The 19,228-nt window shown below is 40.2% G+C and overlaps 1 protein-coding gene across 2 annotated transcripts in view; it reads right to left on the bottom strand.

Annotated features, from left to right (window-relative positions):
• TMTC1 (transmembrane O-mannosyltransferase targeting cadherins 1) overlaps window positions 1-19,228 on the bottom strand; it is a 226,122-nt gene that overhangs the window by 185,504 nt on the left and 21,390 nt on the right. For both annotated transcript variants that reach the window (XM_084877142.1, XM_084877143.1), the window contains exons 3-5: window positions 11,414-11,487; window positions 8,363-8,539; window positions 4,211-4,414 (exon numbers count right to left, since the gene is read on the bottom strand). In XM_084877142.1, the coding sequence (XP_084733268.1) occupies window positions 4,211-4,414; window positions 8,363-8,539; window positions 11,414-11,487 (455 nt within the window). The remainder of the gene's footprint in view (window positions 1-4,210; window positions 4,415-8,362; window positions 8,540-11,413; window positions 11,488-19,228) is intronic.

Below are 19,228 nucleotides of genomic sequence, written 5' to 3'. Positions count from 1 at the left end.
TGCTACTGCTTGCAGTCCTGACAGCCAGGCAGGGAGCAAGATTCTACTATTACCTCCCCCTGCAAGCGGTGAGAAACAGAGGCCCACAGAGAGAAAACAACTTGTCCAGATCAAGTAAGCAAAGGAGTCAAGATTTAACCAGTGTCTGCAAAGCTCTTTTTTGTGGGTTTGTGTTTTTTTTTAAATCCTAACCAAGGATACATTCTTATTCATTTTAGAGAGAGGAGAAGGAAGAGGGGGAGTGATGAGAGAGAGAGAGAGAGAGAGAGATTAATCTGTTGCCTTCTGAATGTGCCTAACCAGGGATCAAACTCGAAACCTGGGTATGTGCCCTGACCCGTAATCAAACCTTTAACCCTTCCGTGCACGGGACAACACTCCAAACAACTGAACCACACAGGCCAGGGCAGCAAAGATCTTACAAATTAAGATAAGATTGTCTCTTTGAACTTTTATTTGCTTAACCTGATCACCTTCTGACAAAAGGACAAGCATAGTTTTCAAAAATAATTTTTTTTAAAATATATTTTATTGATTTTGTACAGAGAGGAAGGAAGAGAGATAGAGAGTTAGAAACATCGATGAGAGAGAGTAATAGATCAGCTGCCTCTTGCACACCCCCTACTGGGGATATGCCCGCAACCAAGGTACATGCCCTTGACCGGAATCAAACCCGGGACCCTTCAGTCCCCAAGCCGACGCTCTATCCATTGAGCCAAACCGGTTTCGGCATCAAAAATAATTTTAATACTAATTAAATATATACTCCAATGTATGACACGTTTACTTTCCAAAAAAAGAAACTATATGACAATTTTCCTTCCCAATGATGGATAATGGTCCTCCCCACCCACAAACAGGTTAACGTAGTGAGACTCTGACCTAGTTCCCGCTGAGCTGTGTATTGTTCTCCGAGCATCATTCTCTCTAAAACAGCCTGGTGCTCAGGGTGGAAAAAGAACAGAACAGAACCTACAAAAGCATGCTGTCTAATTAAATGTATTAGCACCAATACCATAGATCAAAGCAAGACAAGAGGTGTCTCCTGTGTGAACCCAAGGATGGCAGCAAGAACCTGTCTACCCCTGAGGGTTCAGCAGGGAGGCCAGCTCCACAGAGAATGAAACCAGTGTCCTGCCTCATCATCCCCAAGGCTAAGCCCTTGCCTAGGATATGGACGTTAGAGCCCAGCAAATGGGCAAAAGCATAGGTTTAGGGCTCACACAGCTTGAGTTCCAATCCTGACCTTTGCCCTTACTATGTAAATGTGGACCTCTAAGACCTTTCATTGCCTCCAGTAAGGGGAACACTGATATCTGCCTAAAATGCATTAGTGTGATGGCTGCATGGTATAACATATGGGACCTGCTAGCCCACATCCTGGAACATAGTGGATGAATAACAGATATGAAACAGCCTTCTTCCCCCTGAAGGACCTTCTTCACTGGCGGGTGGCAGCTGACTCACAGTGGTGTGCAAGAAATGGCTGTTTAATTTTAGGTATTTTGCAAGCAAGTTATTAAATATAGCCATCATTCAAAATTAAATTATATTAACTTAAAATTAATCTTATTAAAAACAAAGGGCATACATACTGAAATCTCTCACTTCCTGATTAGTTTACTCCGCGTCACGGTTATCTGTGCTCTTCAGGTTATTTATGTCTATTGTCTATTAGGCAGTGGAAATATTGCATCATGGTGAGCTACAGCACTTCTCCCCCCAGCGCACCTTCAGTGCCGTCACATTGATAGCTTGAAATAAGCCCTGAAAGGCGTTATTTACATGGAAATTGGCAAACACCACAAGTCAGGATTTCCTTGCTTTGGGAGCCAGTTATTAAAAATTTATCAGCACACCCCTAGTATTCATATTTTTTCATATCCCTTTTTGTTCCAACATCTTCCATCCCTACTCTCTACATATTGTCTATATCAGTGTTTTTCAACCTTTTTTGGGCAAAGGCACACTTGTTTCATGAAAAAAATCATGAGGCACACCACCATTAGAAAATGTTAAAAAATTTAACTCTGTGCCTACATTGACTATATATAAAGTAATTCTCTTGAATAGGAATCAAATAAACACAAAGAAAGTATTTTATAATTACTTTATTATGAAATATTAAGTAAACAAAATAGTGAAAAATTATAAAATTCTTGTCTTGTCTGCACCTACGGCACACCAGGCAACATCTAGCGGCACACTAGTGTGCCGTGGAACAGCGGTTGAAAAACGCTGGTCTATATACAAACTCATGTCCATCAAATTTAAAAGGAAAACAAAAATCTAACCCTGTCCAGTTACCATCCTTTTTCCCCACACCTTCATTACCAAATTTTCTGAATAAATATGCTTCATTCCAACACTTTTTACCAGCCTCTCATTAATTTATTTATCTAACAAATACTTGTGCCCCTACCATTAGCCAGACACTATGAAAGGAATTGGATATACAAATATGAGCAAGAGGCAGCATAGCCCCCTGCCCTCAGGGAATTCAATCTGACTTCTGTCCTGCCTTGGAAATCTACAAATCTCTAGTTACTCCTCTGTTTTCTCTTCCTTTGCCTCCTTACGAACTACTTCCCCAAGTGTTTTACCTCCTTTTCCTCCACAGCTCTCTCAATGTTTCGATTGTTCGTCTCTCTTTCTCAGGAATTTCAAGAATTACTGTGATATATCCTCCCCGCAACCCTCAGGAAACTTATTTCTCCCCTTGACTTTCCGTCTCAGTAACTGACGCCACAGTCCACCCAACTGTTTAAGCCAATACCCCCAAATCCGTGTATCCTTCCTTTCCTTTCCTCCACCCCAAACATTAGCAAGTCCTGCTGGATTGGTCTCCAAAAGGTATCCCAAACCCACCGCACCTGCTGACCCCAGTCACCATCTCCCTCAGTCTGTGCAAAACTTAACTCTTTTCCCTGCTTTACTCTTATCCCCAACAACATGTACCACGACGAAGCCAGAATATTTAATGTAACCATTTCTTACCATCTTAAGATAAAACAAAATATAACAACAGCAAAAACAACATCATCTCTAAAAATAATGGTATGGCTCCATTCCACTCAGAATTAAATTGAAACTAGTTTCCTTAGCTAACACAGCCCTTCATCATCTGGGACCTGCCCACCTCCTGACCTTGCCTCTCCAATCCCCACGTGTTCATTACCCCAAGTCTGGGACCCTGTGCCCACATCTTTGCAGGGCTAGCTCCTCCTCTCATTCAGGAAGATGCAGGAGGCCTGCTCTGACCAGCCAATGCAAATGTGTCCCTCTCCATCACTTCATTCACCGTCGTCTATTCAGTGCCTGTCTTCTACTAGAAGCGACCTAACAGCAAAGACCTTGTCTTTCTTACTCACCAGGATGCTCCTGGTTCCTAAAACAGTGTCTGGCTTGTGGTGGACACTCAATGGGTATTTTATTTAAAACAGATACTTAATAAATGAATGAATAAAGCAAGAGGCAAAAAATAAGAAACAGGAAAAGGTGGGAGTAATGGGAAACATAGACCCTGAAACAGAGGGGTTTTTCTAGAAATGAACAGAAAAATAAGAACAGCAACCTGAAGTAGTAAAGGACTAACAGTATGAATTGAATTTCCATCTTTATTAGGTTCTGGCTTGCTTCATGGCTTGAGCAAGTTTAGAGGTAACCTAATTTAGTGAGCACCAGTTCTGATAAATGGACGTTACATGTTGCGGCTAGGTGAAATTGCTTTTAAAAAGCAAGTCCCATGCTTTCAGGATTTTCCTGCATCCTCACAAACCTTTCTGAGAGGCAGAGTCCCCTGGGCTTTCTCCCATACTTGTGCTGTAGTAAATTCCTATCATATACAAGAGCAAGCTGAGGCAGCAAGCGGAAGGTAGAGCACTCTCCTCCCCAGAAAGCCAACGGCAGGGGTCTCCTCACAAGGTTCTTCCAGCAGGAAAAAGAGAAAATGTTTGTTCTCCTTAATTGAGTGTTCACAGACCCACACCTCACCCCCTGCTTCTAAATAACAGCAGAGAGCAGGGCTTTTCCCAGCTACTTCTTTCTTATCTGATCTAATACAGGGAAGGAAGGTAAGGAATGACAAAGGCAGAGAAACAAGGAGTGAGGGGGAGGTCACAGAACCCAACTCAGGGCTTCTGTTCTGTCAGCTCACATAGATGATGCTGGATGGTGAAAACGCGCACAGTCCAGGAGCCCAGCACAGTACCTCATCATGGACCACACAGCTCGAGGAGACACCGGGAATCCACCGCTCTTGGGCTCTGGTGGCAATGGCGAGTGGCAGCCACTCCAGGCTTCTTTGTGAGGGAACCGCTGCTGCTTCCCATTCTGCCGGAGGGGGTGTGCTGGCAGTGAGGGCTGGGGGCTCCCCGGCTGCTGGGGGCTGCGCTGAGGGATGACCCCATTGCTCCTAAATAAAGTCAAACAGAAAGACAAAGCTTGCAACAAGAAATAGCAGTCCCGGTCCCAAGTCCTGCTCTGAGAAGCAAACCATTCTCAGGTGGTTTAGCTCTTTCGTTTCTGGTATGGACCACAGTATTTTAAAAGTAACATAATTATAATATTTTTTTTATTTTAGAAATTATTACATTGACTTCCTAATATAGAAAACTAGGGCTCAGTCCTTCATATATGGTCTCTCTCTCTCTCTCTCTCTCTCTCTCTCTCTCTCTCTCTCTCACACACACACACACACACACACACACACACTCTTCTTCACTTATCACTCTCCAAATGTATTTTTCTCATAATATTTGATGGAAGTGGTATTCAGGATTTGCATAATTACAAACTTAGGAAATACCATTCATAGCTGATCCATCTAAAGTACTGTGATTAAATTTTTCTTTCATAAATCCTCATAGACATAACTCATGTAAATTGGATGGACAAATCTGAAAGAGTCTGATTCTACCAAGTGGTGGTGAGAATATGGAGCATAGAAATCCCAAGATACTGCTACAATCATTTCAAGGGCTTATATCAGCACGTGACACAGCGAGCAGGCGCTGGTCTGTGGTCCCAGCAACCCCATTCCTATGGTACACCCCGGAAAAACCCACATGCATTTGCACAAGAAAATCCACTGCAGCATAGTTTATAATAGCAGACATTGTGAAAATAACCTAAATTCCAAATCCAGAAAACTGGATAAATAAATTGGGATAATTAAATACCATGCAACAGTTAAGGTGAATGAACTATAGCTACTTGTATTGGCAATGATGTATCTTAAAGCCTAATGGTCAATGAAAAGCAAGTGATTTATATAAAGTTTGAAAATATGTTAAGTAATTCTTTTTGGTATTCACTGGTATATACATAGGAAATAATGGGGGGAAAAAATCATGGAAATGAAAAGTGCCAAACTCAGGATTGTGGTTACTTCTAGAGAGAGTGGTTGGGGACTGGGGTCAGGGAATGTTATTGTTTGTATATTCGACATTTTATCCTAAATTTAATAAAATAAAAACAAATTTAACTCTCAGGGGCTCATCTTTCACTAAAAATTTGTTTCCCTAAAGGTGATGTCAAACAAAAGAAATCCCACTCCATTGGTGTGGTTCCCTTAAAATTTAGGAATTAATTGCTCTTAGTGTAGAAAAGTGCTTCCAACTTTGTTTCTGTTACTGTTTCTTTCCTGCTGCCTGCATCCCACAAGGAAAGATCTCAAAAACAACCTAGTGCCAAGATATTTATTTTAAATTAGCAAATGAATGGGTGTAGATCCCTAAGAGTTTTGTGCAAAACTGTGTACATTATTCTGGGGGGAGGGGACACAATTTTGTAAAATTCTCAAAGGGGTCATGGCACCCAATAAATATACTCAGAACCTCGGAGCTGGTCTCATGGTACAAATGTGCGCCCAATTCCTGCGCAGCCCATGTTCTGGGAGGTGGAGGCAGGGGTGCTCAGAGGTAACCCTGTGACTCTGGAGTCATAAGGACCAGGGACCTAATTCTGGCTCCACTCAGGGATAAGTGACTCTACGGAGGCTACTTTCTGTGCCTCTGTTTCCTCCTCTGTACAATGAGGGCAACGGTTGTGAGCATTGTGTGACTTCACACTTGTAAATGGCCTGGCACAAGGCCTTGGCATATGGCCAGAACTTGGGAGGCATTAACCATCACGGGCCAGGTCTCCCTGTCACGTGCTCTGGTTCCTTCTCACCATGCTCACAGCTGTAATTACTCATGTAATGTCTGTCTCCCCCAATATTGGACACGCTCTCTGAGGGATCTTATCTTTTATTCTTGGCTAGGTACAAAATGAGTATATGTTGAATGGGTGGAGGGAAAAAATGAGAATCTCCACTTATGCAGAGCTGCTGGTTTTCAGAGTTAAAAGTTACTTTTTTAAAAATCACAGATGATGAGCCGTGCAACGTCTAAGTTACATATCGGCATATTATTCCTTCCTTTGACCTTCTAGCAGTTTACAATGGAGGTCAGGAAAGATTCTTAAAAGAATAAAGGAGACAATTAAGCCTGGCTCAACAGTAACTGGATAAAGAAGAAAATATAGGCAACGCGGGGCTGCAGAGTCCCAAGGCCAGAGGAGACAGAGACAGAACCTCAGCGACGAGGTTAAAATAGCTCAGGACCCGACCAACGGGGAGGGTCTGCAGTCAGTTGTCACACCTTGCTGCTGCCAGTGAGGCAAAGCAGAAAGGAGCCAGGAAAAAGAGACCAAAGGAATGTAAGAAAGTAAGTGAAGAAAGGGGAAGCAAGAGAGGTCGACAGGTTGTTTTCTAAAACAAAACAAAACAACCAAAACAGAACAAAAGACGAGCAATGCAATTGCTTCCATCAGTTAAGAGGATCTAGATCACATGTGTCAAACACAAGGCCCGCGGGCCAAATCCAGCCCGCCAGGCCTTGCAATGTGGCCCGCAACGCGCTGTCATCACTGCACTCCGCTGTCAGTTTATGACATTGTCAGTTTATGACTGTTCAGTAAACCATTCGGCCCGCGATTTAGGCTGGATTTTAGATTTTAGCCCCTTCTCTGATTGAGTTCGACACCCCTAAATTCTAGAGGAAAGACTCTCACATAAGCCAAGGGGAGGGCCTCTGGCCCGTGGCTTTCTTGGCACGGGGGTCAAAATGATAACGGGGTTCCTTCCTCAGAGATTTACAGGGAGTCAACAGAGCTCTAAACTCCACTTAAAGGATGTCTAAGTGCAGATAGACAGGAAGGTGATCAGAATGTAAGGTTAATCTCAGCTTGTTGCCACTCAAGAACCCTGCTCTTATCTTTAGGTCAAGAAGTATAAAGCGGTAAGAAATAGAATAAAAAGGCAGGATTTTTTCAAAGATAAAATTCTTCTCTGGACAAGGCAGGAAAATAAATCAACCACATTTTTTCAAAGTTCAAACGTAAGGACCTTATAATTACTGAAAAATGGGGTCTGTATGTCAAATTGTTAGTAATTATGGAATTAATAGAGGAAGAAAATCATGGTATGTGTCAGAACTATTAGTATGCCTTAGTCATTTTTACTGGCTACAATACACAGGATAAAATGAATATGCGTTAAATTCGTAAAATACTGTAAAAACAGGCTGCTAAATAAACATGTTCTTTGATTTGCATAGGATGCGTGAGTATTCCTGTGTGGTTTAGATTAGCCATTTGTGAAATTTCAAAACAAAACTCCCAGAACTCTGAGGTAACAATTCAGCTCTAGAGCAGACTCCAGCACAGCAGTGCCCTTTGATGGATGACACTAATTTGAATGCCCAGGTTCAAGGCAAGCTGTTAACAAACAGTGTCCACTTGCAACCACTTCTCTGTGTGAGTCAAGATTTCTCAGTGTTTTACAACCAGAAAATATTGCTAATATAAACTTGCAAGTAGTATAGATACTTCTCAATTCCTAATTTGGGGCTCACAAAATTGTTATAGTCCCCACTGATTTCTATAAAAGTGTGAAGAGTTTGAACATTTATCTTAATAACACAAGGCTCACTTGTTATATTATGGTCTCAGGTGAAGTTACGTTTAACAAAAATGTTTTTATTTTCTTAAATGAAGTTTCAAAATTACTGATTTAAGTACTTTTTTTGTGACTTGGCTCCAGAATCTTTATTTCCTTTTTTTCACTTGATCCCTTTTTTATTAAAAAAATTTTAATGTTAACATTATTGCAGGCATCCCCCTCTTTCCCTCCCTTTGACCGGACACTCCCTCCCTGGGCTTGGTCTTCATCACCTATTGTCCATGTCCATGGCGTATACATATCCCTTAGGTAATCCCTTCACCTTCTTTATCCAGCCACCCCCTACCCTTCTCCCCTTGGGCATCGACCAGCCTGTTCCATGTATCCACACACTGCTTCACATTCAAATGGACTTACGATCTCTCTTGCTTGTGGGATAGGGAAAACAGATCGTACACCAAGCACACCCCGAACACGGTGATGCCCGTCTCTTTCACCAGCATGGCGCAGGTCCCCAGGAACAAACCGAGCAGCAAGAAGAAAGGAGAGGCCGTGGAAGGGAAACACTCCCCAGCACAGCACTGGTCCACACTCCTGAAAAACAAGGTGGAGAGTCTCCTAATACAAGAATGTGGATTGCTAAGAAATACCGCCTTTCAACACTAAGATCTAGCCATCAATTTCATCTTATTCTAAATAAGTGGGTGAGCAAATGTTTCTTCAATCATAGAATTATGTAAAGATGAAAAAAAGTAAATGCCTAGTCCTGATTTTGATACTTGAAATAAGGTATGCAAAAATTATGATAAAACCTGATATATAATAAATGAACACTAAAAAGCCATTTAAGATGCTACCATAGAGACATAGCTAGTGACATGAAAGATGGTTAGGTGACTATATTTTAAGTGAATAACACAGGTTACTAAGCCACATGCATGAACTCCAGCGCCAGGTTCCCTGGGTTCCAATCATAGCTGTATAATTAAGTAACAGGGTCATGGGGGGGGGGGGGCAGGTTACTTTGCCTCTCTGCCTCAGTTCCCTTCCCTGTGAAATGGGACCACAGTATTGGAGTGAGAATTTATTAAGTGACTAAATATATATTTAGTGTTGACCACCATTATTATTTTATGTTTTATATGCTTCTGTACACACACAAAAAATCAGTGGAGATATATACACACAAAAAAATACACACACACACACTCACACACACAAAAGATAATCATCGTTTCTCCCTGTGATAAAAATATAGATAATTTAGCTTTTTTCTTTTCTTCTGCCTAATCTGTATATTTAAATCTATTTTCCATAAGATGTATTATATAAAGGGCTTTTTTCCCCTCAGTATAATTCCCAGCAGGGGTTTTCAAGAGCCCTCCAGCACTGTAAAGTCTTTTTTTCATCTCACAAAATGGAATCAGCCCCACACGAAGAAACACCACAGTTCCTTCAGCAGGCGCCACACCTGTCGGCCCCTGCTACTTTGAAGGAAAATATTTCTGTAGCTGTGATATCTTACCCTTACTCTTATGTCTAAAAGCAATTGCATAAAAGTATGTCAGCAGATATGCATTCTTCTTCAATGCTGGGCTATAGCTCAAATTGCTAAAAGTGAGAATGGCACGCACAATAGAAACCTGTGCTACTGTAGCTCATTATCACATAAATATGGATACGCTGCAGGCCTAATCGTGTTCCCAAACACACAGAGAAAGCTCAAAAGAACAAGTTCAAACTAAAAGCAATTCTTAATCTTGTTCTGACACCAGAGTAAACAGGAAACACTTGTTGCATCTGGATTTATAGTTTTAAGATTTTCACATCTTGCCGAAGCCGGTTTGGCTCAGCGGTAGAAGGTCGGTCTGCAGACTGAAAGGTCCCAGGTTCAATTCTGGTCAAGGGCATGTACATTGGTTGCGGGCACATCCCCGGTAGGGGGTGTGCAAGAGGCAACTGGCCGATGTTTCTCTCTTATCTTTCTCTCTCTTATGTTTCTAGCTCTCTATCTCTCTCTCTTCCTCTTTGTTAAAATATATATACTATATATATATATATATATATATATATATATATATATATATATATATATATATATATATATTTAAAAAAAAGATTTTCACATCTTGATGCATGACTAGCAATGCAATGGAGGGCACAAAGCCAGGACCAGGAGACTGGTATTATGCTAAAGGCCCTGCTCTTTACCAGAGCTTCCTAAGACTTAGCTCATTCCATTCTGGGTCCACAGTCTATATTGGTTTACAACAGGGTTTCTCAATTTCAGCGCTGTTGGCGTTTTGAGGAAGATGATTCTTTACTGTAAGGGCTGACCCTGTACATTGGAGGATCCTCAGTCCAGGGAGTTGTGACGAGCCAAAGTGTCTCCAGACATTGTCAGATGTCCCCTGGGGAAGTAGGGGTAAATTTGCTGCATACAGAGAACCACTGCTTTAGAGCAGTGTTGGCTAGAGTCCCTGGGCTTTGTAAGGGTATAGATCGATGAAATGATCCAGAGATCAAGGTTCATCAATCCTTAGCCAGGCCAAGCCATCCTCCACGAAGGAGGGCAACATGGTTCTCTGACCCCTTTTTTTCTGGGCTATCCTCCGAGTCCTCTGCCCCTATTTACGTTCTCTTTTCAACCTACCCCTTTCCCTATGGGGCTAGTTCACAACACAGGTCAGAATCTGATCACATTGGGGGGAAAGAGGCAATAAAATGGAAAATTGTTTCTTGCTGTTTAATCTCCAAAAAGCAAGTAGCTTCTGTATATTGATGAAAGGATATGTACCGATAATTGGAAAACCACAGTTGAGAAACTTTCAATTCAGCATGGTTTTAAGCTCTGAGCTACTTTAATGAAGATGGGGAGAGGGATTAGAACCAAAAATGTAAAGGAAAAATTGAACAAATCATAGGCAAATAAGAGAAAGGACTACATCCAATCTATTTTTGCTCAGAGCTATGATTCCAAATTCCATTCTCAGTCAGAAACTGTAAGTAAAAGGAAACAAGAAACAAGAGCTTGTCTTCCTGGTCCTGGGAAGGCAGTTCCTACGAAAGGCTATGACATGGTTCAGAATGTGGCTGGAAGAGAACACCTGGCACTGGGTAAGGAGAGGCTGTCCTGTGCCAGGTCTCGGGGAAGCTTTTCAGCACCAAGAAGCCTCCCTCTTCTCTCAGGCAGATGTTGAGAACACACACACACACACACACACACACACACACACACACACACAACACAAATACACACACACAAATACATACACACACAAATACATACACACCACACACACACAACACAAATACATACACATACAAATACATACACACCACACACACACACACACACACACACACACACACACACAAATACACACACACCACACACACACACAGCAGAAATTCCCAAAGGACAGCATGATTGCAATCACAGAGAAGGACACCCTTAGCTATACATACCTGTTGTAGGAGAGAAAGGCCAACAGAAACAGCAGGCATGCTAACACGTCAGCTCTGCCAACAATTCCAGCTACCTAGGATGTTGGAAAAAGTTAAAAATTAAAACGTCAGAAAATTACTTCCAGTAAAGTATTACAAAAATATGTTTGGATTTAGATGACTGCAAAGTATAATAAAATGGAAAAGACATTGTTCTTCAAATTCCAACCTTCTCTGGTTATCATGTATATTTAATAATACATTTATAGGAGGAAAAAAGAAGAAGGAAGGGATAAGATTTTCATACTTCTCTTCATTTTTAACCTTTCTTCAATAGAAGGTTAATTCACAGCATCAGTTTCTTCATTTATTGGTGTATTCAAAATATCTTTTTAAATATGTTTGGATTGATTTTTTTAGAGAGAGAGAGAAACATCAGTTGAGAGAGAAACATAGATCAGCTGCCTCCCGCATGCCCCCTACTAGGGATCAAACCCACACCCGGGCATGTTCCCTGACTGGGAATCGAACTAGCGACCTTTTGGTGCATGAAAAGACACTCAAACAACTCAACCAACGGAGCCACATCAGTCAGGGTTTTTTTTTTGTTTTTGTTTTTGTATTTTTAAAAACTTTTTTGAGCAATGAGTGAGTGCCAGTGTTCTAGTCTTTGGGCCTGGAATGCTAGTGGAGCAGAGAACACTTACACAGCACTAGTAAAAATAAGTTGAATCAATATTCCTAACAAGAATGGGAATGAATCTGAACTCATCATTGCTATATGTGAGTGTATGTACATGCATGTATTTCTTAGCTCTGCCACCAAAAGAGCCTAAAAGCAAATACCTCAGGGGCAAAGGGCCATCCTGGCACTAACTGCAAGCCATTCCTCCACTAAAGAGAGCATGGACTGCAGGGCTGAGGCTGGGGAGCTATAAGAGAAGCTTGGATGGATCACCTCTTTGTGTTAGAAAGTACCTAAGAAAGTGCTCAAAAAATGGCAGGTTCATGTGTAAAAAGGACTCAGATGCCAATGACAAGCCACTGACCAAAGATGATACAATTTGAACATCAAAATAAAGACATTAAAAATTGTAAATCATTAAAAAGATATTCATGAATGCATAATGATAACAAAGATATGGATGGATGGATGGATGGATGGATGGATGGATGGACACATGTGTAAGTACCTGCATATATACAGTAAGCAAGTGAAAGAAAAAGAATGGTGAGCTCTTCCTTACATGAAAAATCCAGTTAATGAATATAGAGGGAGTAGTGCAGTTGGAAAATAGCCATTTGCTTCTCCATATGAGTAAAGATTGACTCACTCAAGAAACATCACAAACTATCAATGCATACTAAATCGAAGGTATGAAAGTTTAATGAAGCACAAGATATTTGCAGGGCTTCAAACCATTTCCTCACTGATTACTTATTAGCTGAATAAATAAAAAGAATAATTCTACTATGGGGAAAATGTGCTACATTGTACTACACCTTTTCTGGGGCATAGAATTTAGCCTCATCAATAAAGGGCAAATGGACATGGCATGTCTAAGCATGTGGTACCCTGAAGAACACATCCCTTGTGTAGTATGACAGCCAGGAACACATAACCTGAATATAATCATGAAAAGTCATAGGACAAACACAAGATAAGAATACTCTAATAAAATACATAAATTAACATATATTTATATTAATAAAGTATAACATATAATAATTCTATATTATCATTTTATAACATTAAATATTATATCTTAATATCTTTCAATCTATATTATATCTTGGTTTACTAATTATATTAGAGCTCATTATAATCTAATATATCATAATATGATATTGTACACAATATATTATATATTATAGGTACGTATATGTTGTACTAACATAATATATATTATGTGTTTATATTTTGTACATATTATTTTTATATATTTCTATATTATGTATTTACATAGAATATATTTATATTATTTACATATTATAAAATTTTAATATACTACACTTAAATATTGCATTAAATACTAAAATCATATAAGATATGTATTTATATTTTAAGTGTGTAATACAGCATATGTTATATAACCTTATGGATTTCAAAGTTATAAAGATCATATTAAGAACATTTTATTATATACATTCTAACATATGTTTTAAATTACATTTAAAGCTATATATTATATTACAGAAAGATATGACGACTAGTAACTGTTTCAAACTTAAGGAGCCTAAAGTGAAATGATGACTAATAGCCTTAGTTTATAATATACAACTAAATTAAGATGTAAAGTGGCATGAAATGCAACCTGCTCTCAAATGCTTCAGAAAACAATAATTTTATATATTGAGGGAGACAGAGAAAAAAGAATGGTAAAACAAATGTGGCAATATTTGAAAAATTGGTGAGTCTGGACAAATAAGATATATTAATTATATTTGCTTAAGTTTTATATTATTTTTTAATGTTATTCAGAAAGGAACCAAATGGAATAAAGGTGGAAGACAGAGGGCTATTTATAAATGTCTGTATAATTGCACAGCTTAAAATGTGTGAATTTCTCTTAATTTTTTTAAATCCAAGGAAGAAAACTGTAAAGGAAAAAAAAATGGCATATGATTCAAAGAATGCTGCAAAGACAAGGTCACGGATGAGCTGGACCTTTAAGTTGAGTTTGCAAAGGAAATAAACTGGGTTAACATTTCAGGCATAGAAAATAGCATCACCCAAATCATAGAAGACCTGAAGTCCACTGTGTATTTGAGACTCAGTCAATAATTAATGGCAGAAAATAGTTTTCTGGAAAATATACATATAAATGTCCTCCAAAAAAAAGAAAAATACAATTTGCAATGATAAAGAAGAGGCCATGCCACACCAGGGAGCTAGACCATCCCAGGCTTGAACATACACTTCTTTGCCATCTGAGTAAGAGTGAGACTCAATTTTGTTACCTTTAATTTCTTAAAATAGGTTATCTTTAAAATGAGTACAATACCCCCTACCTTATTTTACTGCTGTAAGTAATGAGATGATACATATAAAGTGCCCCCTCAACATTGGCACCCTTCTTTCTTCCTGCCCAGAAAGGGGTTCTAACTCTTATCCCCGAGACAGGATGTTCTGTGTGTCTTATGAAAATCATCTTTTTACTTTAAGGAATGTCTCCATGATATTTTAACTTTATTGAATAATCTACCTATTAGCTAAACTAGGAATAAAAGTAATTCAAGTATATGCCTATTTATACTGATAGATTGATGGCAAGTCACATATTGAGAAAAATTCTAGTTCAATTGAAACCAAGAGAAACCTGGACATCCTATCTAATAATAAAAATAATAATAATAATAATAATAATAATAAAGTGACATGCAAATTAACCATCACTCTGCTACACCCACAAGCCACAGCCAATCAGGTGCAAGTATGCAAATCAACCCAACCAAAATGGCTGCAACCACAGAGCGAGCAGGAGTCTTGGGTTTCCCTGGCAATGGAAGAAGCTAAGCTTTCTGCACAACCTGGAAGGCCTAGGCCTCTACTCAAGGCTACAAAGTTTCAATTATAGAAGATAAATAAATCTCAACAAAAGTAGCAGCAACCATGGAGCTGGAGAGAACAGGAGGCTTGGGTTGCCTCTGGCAATGGGGGAAGCCAAGCTTTGCACACACCCTGGCCTGCCTGGGCCCCCACTCAAGGCTACAAAGTTTCAATTATAGACGATAAATAAATCCCAACAAAAATGGCTGTGGCCATGGAGCAAGCAGGAGACTTGGCTCTGCTCAAGGCTACAAAGTTTCAATTATAGAATATAAATAAATCCCAGATACCAGGGCCTCTGCATGGGTCGCCAGCGGGCGTGGCTGGCCTGCAAACCACCACAGGCCCCTCAGGCTGTCAAGGGAGCAGTTAGGCACCAATCAGGCCAGCAGGGGAGTGGTTAGGGGGTAATCAGGCTAGCAGGCAGAAGTGGTTAGGGGCAATCAGGAAGCTAGGCAGGTGAGCAGTTGGGAGCCAGCAGTCCTGGATTGTGAGAGGGATGTCTGACTGCCCTTTTAGGCCCGATCCTATTGGTAGTTGGACATCCCTCGAGGGGTCCCATATTGGAGAGGGTGCAGGCTGGACTGAGGGACACCCTCTCTTCCCCCATGCACGAATTTCGTGCACTGGGCCTCTAGTGATCAAATAATTTCATTGTCAGTGCAGAGTTACCTAATGTGGCTGCCTGGACCACACACTGTTCATTGATCCATTTATCTATGAAGAACCTGAGTTCCAAATCAGGAAGACTGTATGACTCAAGGGAGTCGGGCAGTGACAAGGTAGCGTCACCTTGGTGTCAAGGCCAAGCTCAAACTCACCATCTGTAAAGCAACAATTAATTGCACATGGTTCACCTGCGAAGCCCAAATCTGCTCAGTATACACCTCTGCCTCCATGAGCACTGAGCTCTAGGGCCTCCTGATGGTTCAACAGAGAGTCCAGCTGGCCAGCAACGAAGTCTTGGGATAAGGCCAGGAATCTGGGCCCGGAGGGACATCCATCATAGCACAACTGATGTGGCCAACTTGGACAACGGCAAGACTTGCAAGCTGATAGTGGGTGTAGCAAGCTGGCATGAGGCAATAATAAACGAGGCAAGCATAACTAATATGTAAAAGGCGCCTGGAGCCCTGCTTTTCGAATTACAGCCAGTTTCAGTGCTGCTGGGAAACAGCAGCGGCAGAATATGCCAGCTGTGTGTGCCCAGATATGAAAAACGCAGCGTCCCTTGGAGCAGAAGGTCAGCGTGAGTGTTAAAATGTTAGTGTGAACCCTGGTAGGCTCTGTTGCCAATTTCAAAACCACCAAGCCTTCACTGAACACCTATTCTATATCCTTGTTCCATTAGGGTCTCTGGGGCTAGGGGTTACAGGTCTAAAATAAAGGCGCTTGTCACCAACGACTCTATGCCCAGACCAGCCACTCACTGTGATTCAATTAGCCAATAGCATCATGTTCAGTAACTGCCTGTGTTATTCCAGTCAACAAGCATTTTCCAAGTGCCTCCGGTTTGCCAGGTATTATGCCAGCTGGAGGGATACAGCCTGCCACAAGGAGTTTAACATCTGGTGAGGAGTCAAAAAGAGTGTACTGATGTGCCACAGGGAAACTGCAGGTCTCCTAAAGAGGAGAAATCATTGCCATGGGAAGACTAAAGGGATTCATTTTGACTGTAGGATATGGCAAGGCTTCATGGAAAGGCTGTATACACGAAGACACAGGACAGTGGAGGAAGACTTCAGAAGCTGAGGATGGATGGGAGAATGTGAATCCTGGGCTAGAGAGGGGGCACAGAAGCATTGTAGGTCAAGGAAAGAGAGGCCTGAACACATACGGGGTGTTTCTGGAAGGCAAGGCATAAGGGATTGAGAACATGGAGTAAATGAAAAGGAGACAAACGTGGGCAATGGGAAGCAGAGATGGAATGTCAATTTGGAGGCCCCTGGGCTTGATGTGACAAAGTCAGATGAACTGGAGGGTACTGGGAAGTGAAAAAGGGCTTGCTCAAAATGCAGATGGACTGCATGTATTTCTGCCTGATGTTGCAGGTTTCCATCTCCAAGGAGGTAGTTATAACCTGAGACCTGAATCCTTTAAAATATTCAAACAGTGGAAAAACATCAGTGAGTTGGGTAGAATTTAAATAATGTAACATTCAGATCTCTGAGCAAGCTTAAGAGAATGTAGAAATTGCCAATTATGGACTTAATTTGCTCCCCAAACTTATTACTTCTTGGAATACCACTCATAGGATTTGTATCAAGTTATTCATCATTTGACCTGCAAGGATGAGTTCCATTAGTGTAAGACAGAGCCAGGAACACACACTTAATACCTGGCAACTGCTGAAGGCTGAACTGACTGATTCGATTATGACAATTCTCTCCTCAGTTATTTTGTCCAAGTTCTAGAAATGTTGACTTTAACTTTCAACTCCATGTGTCAGCATTTCCTGCACATACTTTTGACTAAAGTTCATTCCTTCAAACCAGCAAGGTCTTGTCTCCATCATGGGTAAATTTCAATTCTCCTAAGAGAATAACAATGATTTTTCTCATAATTTCCCAAGAAATATACTGTCAGTTAACCCTTCCAAGAATCTCAAGGACTTAAGTGAAGAAAGGTCTGCATTTATCTTACTCTATTATTATTCTGCATGAGGACTACATTATAGTCTTTCAATATATTTGTTAAAAATTGAGTAAATAAGTGAACTTGTTCCTATCTACTTAAATTGGAAATAATTTTCCCTTTGCTGGGATTCTTGTTTTATTATAACATATTGCTGAGTCTTCTATGTATTTATGGGTATGTGCTTTGGCTTTTCTAGTGAGGATAATTTTTCATTTGATTTTTAGAGAAAGTGGAAGGAAAAGGGAATGGGAGACAGAGGGAGACAGATAGAGACAGAAACATTGATGTGAGAGAAACAAATCAATTAGTTGCCTCCCACATGCACCTGATCATGGGTAGGGATCAAACCTGCAAGCCCTATTACTGTCCTTGACTGGGAATCAAACCCATGGGCTGACACTCTAAACATTGAGAATGCCAGCCAGGCCTCAAAGCCAATTTTTGAATCATAAACCATATTACATTTCTGACATAATTTTTAAAGTACAGTTGAAAATCAATGTTTAGCATGTTAGGGAGACATTTTCTTCAGGGAAGAACAATGCAGAGGATGGTAACAGTCCTAATTCTATTCCTGCAGAGTAGGAGAACATAAAACCTAGGTAGCCTTTGGCAGTGTGATCATGAGCTGATAAAGTTAGGCTGAATTCTAAATTAAAAAAAGGAAAATCCTGTGAGCAAAATGATCTTTAAGAAAGGGTTTCAATGGGCTTTTGTCATAATCGGGGGGGAAAAATCCATGGTAACACAATTATAAGGGCAAAATAGTTTAAGGGTTGGACATTTACTTAGGAAAAAGTGTCAGAAAACTATTTGCATTCACAAAGAGATAAGGAAGAAGAGAAATTTGACCTACATAACAATCTATAGTAGTAAGTAAAATCAAGAGACTATTATTTAATTATAGATAATAGTTCAGGCTCCTAAGGAGGAGGACAGAGAAGTAGACAAAAGAGATGTGCTTTTTAGAAGACATAAATTTATTTTTAGAAGTGATACATTATTTTTAAAAAGAAAAATAGAACATAGTTGGTGGGAGAGAGGGTTATTAGGAGATATAGTTCTCCTTCGTTAAACAAAAGCAAAAACAAGACCATAAATTTTCTCAGGAAAGACTGAAAATTTAAATTTTTCAGGGAGGAGGTTTAGTTTAAACATGCTGAGATTACATTTAAACATGTTGCTATGGTTAAGGATTTGTTTTATTGATTATGCAATCAACAAATAATTCATGAGTACTTGGCTTGATGCAGGCACTCTATTGAGTGACAGGGAATATATGAGAGGATAAAAAGTTCCCTACCCTCATCTTAGGTATATGCCCTAACTGGAACTCGAACCCTCAACCTTCTGGGGTATAGACAATGCTCCAACCAACTGAGCTGCCTGGCCAGGTCTAAGTCACATTTTAAAGAGGACCAGAGCTTTAAATTATCTAACTTTATAAGTAAAAAATCATCTTCTACAAAATAACAATACTTCATATTAGATAATTTGAAAAATGATGTGTTAATCTCCTGTCTTTCTAACTTGAATATCAGTTTAACTTTTTATAGCCCTCTTCCCAGCACTTACAGTACTGCACCGTAAATATTTTAAATATAAAGCAGAGTGCGAAAAGGTAAAATATAAATGCAGAGTGGGAACAG

This window comes from Pipistrellus hanaki, assembly GCF_964339955.1.
Source record: "Pipistrellus hanaki genome assembly, chromosome: 3".
NCBI classification, from domain to species: domain Eukaryota; kingdom Metazoa; phylum Chordata; class Mammalia; order Chiroptera; family Vespertilionidae; genus Pipistrellus; species Pipistrellus hanaki.
The sequence above is the reverse complement of the archived record's forward strand: the minus strand, read 5'-3'. Positions and strand labels throughout refer to the sequence as shown.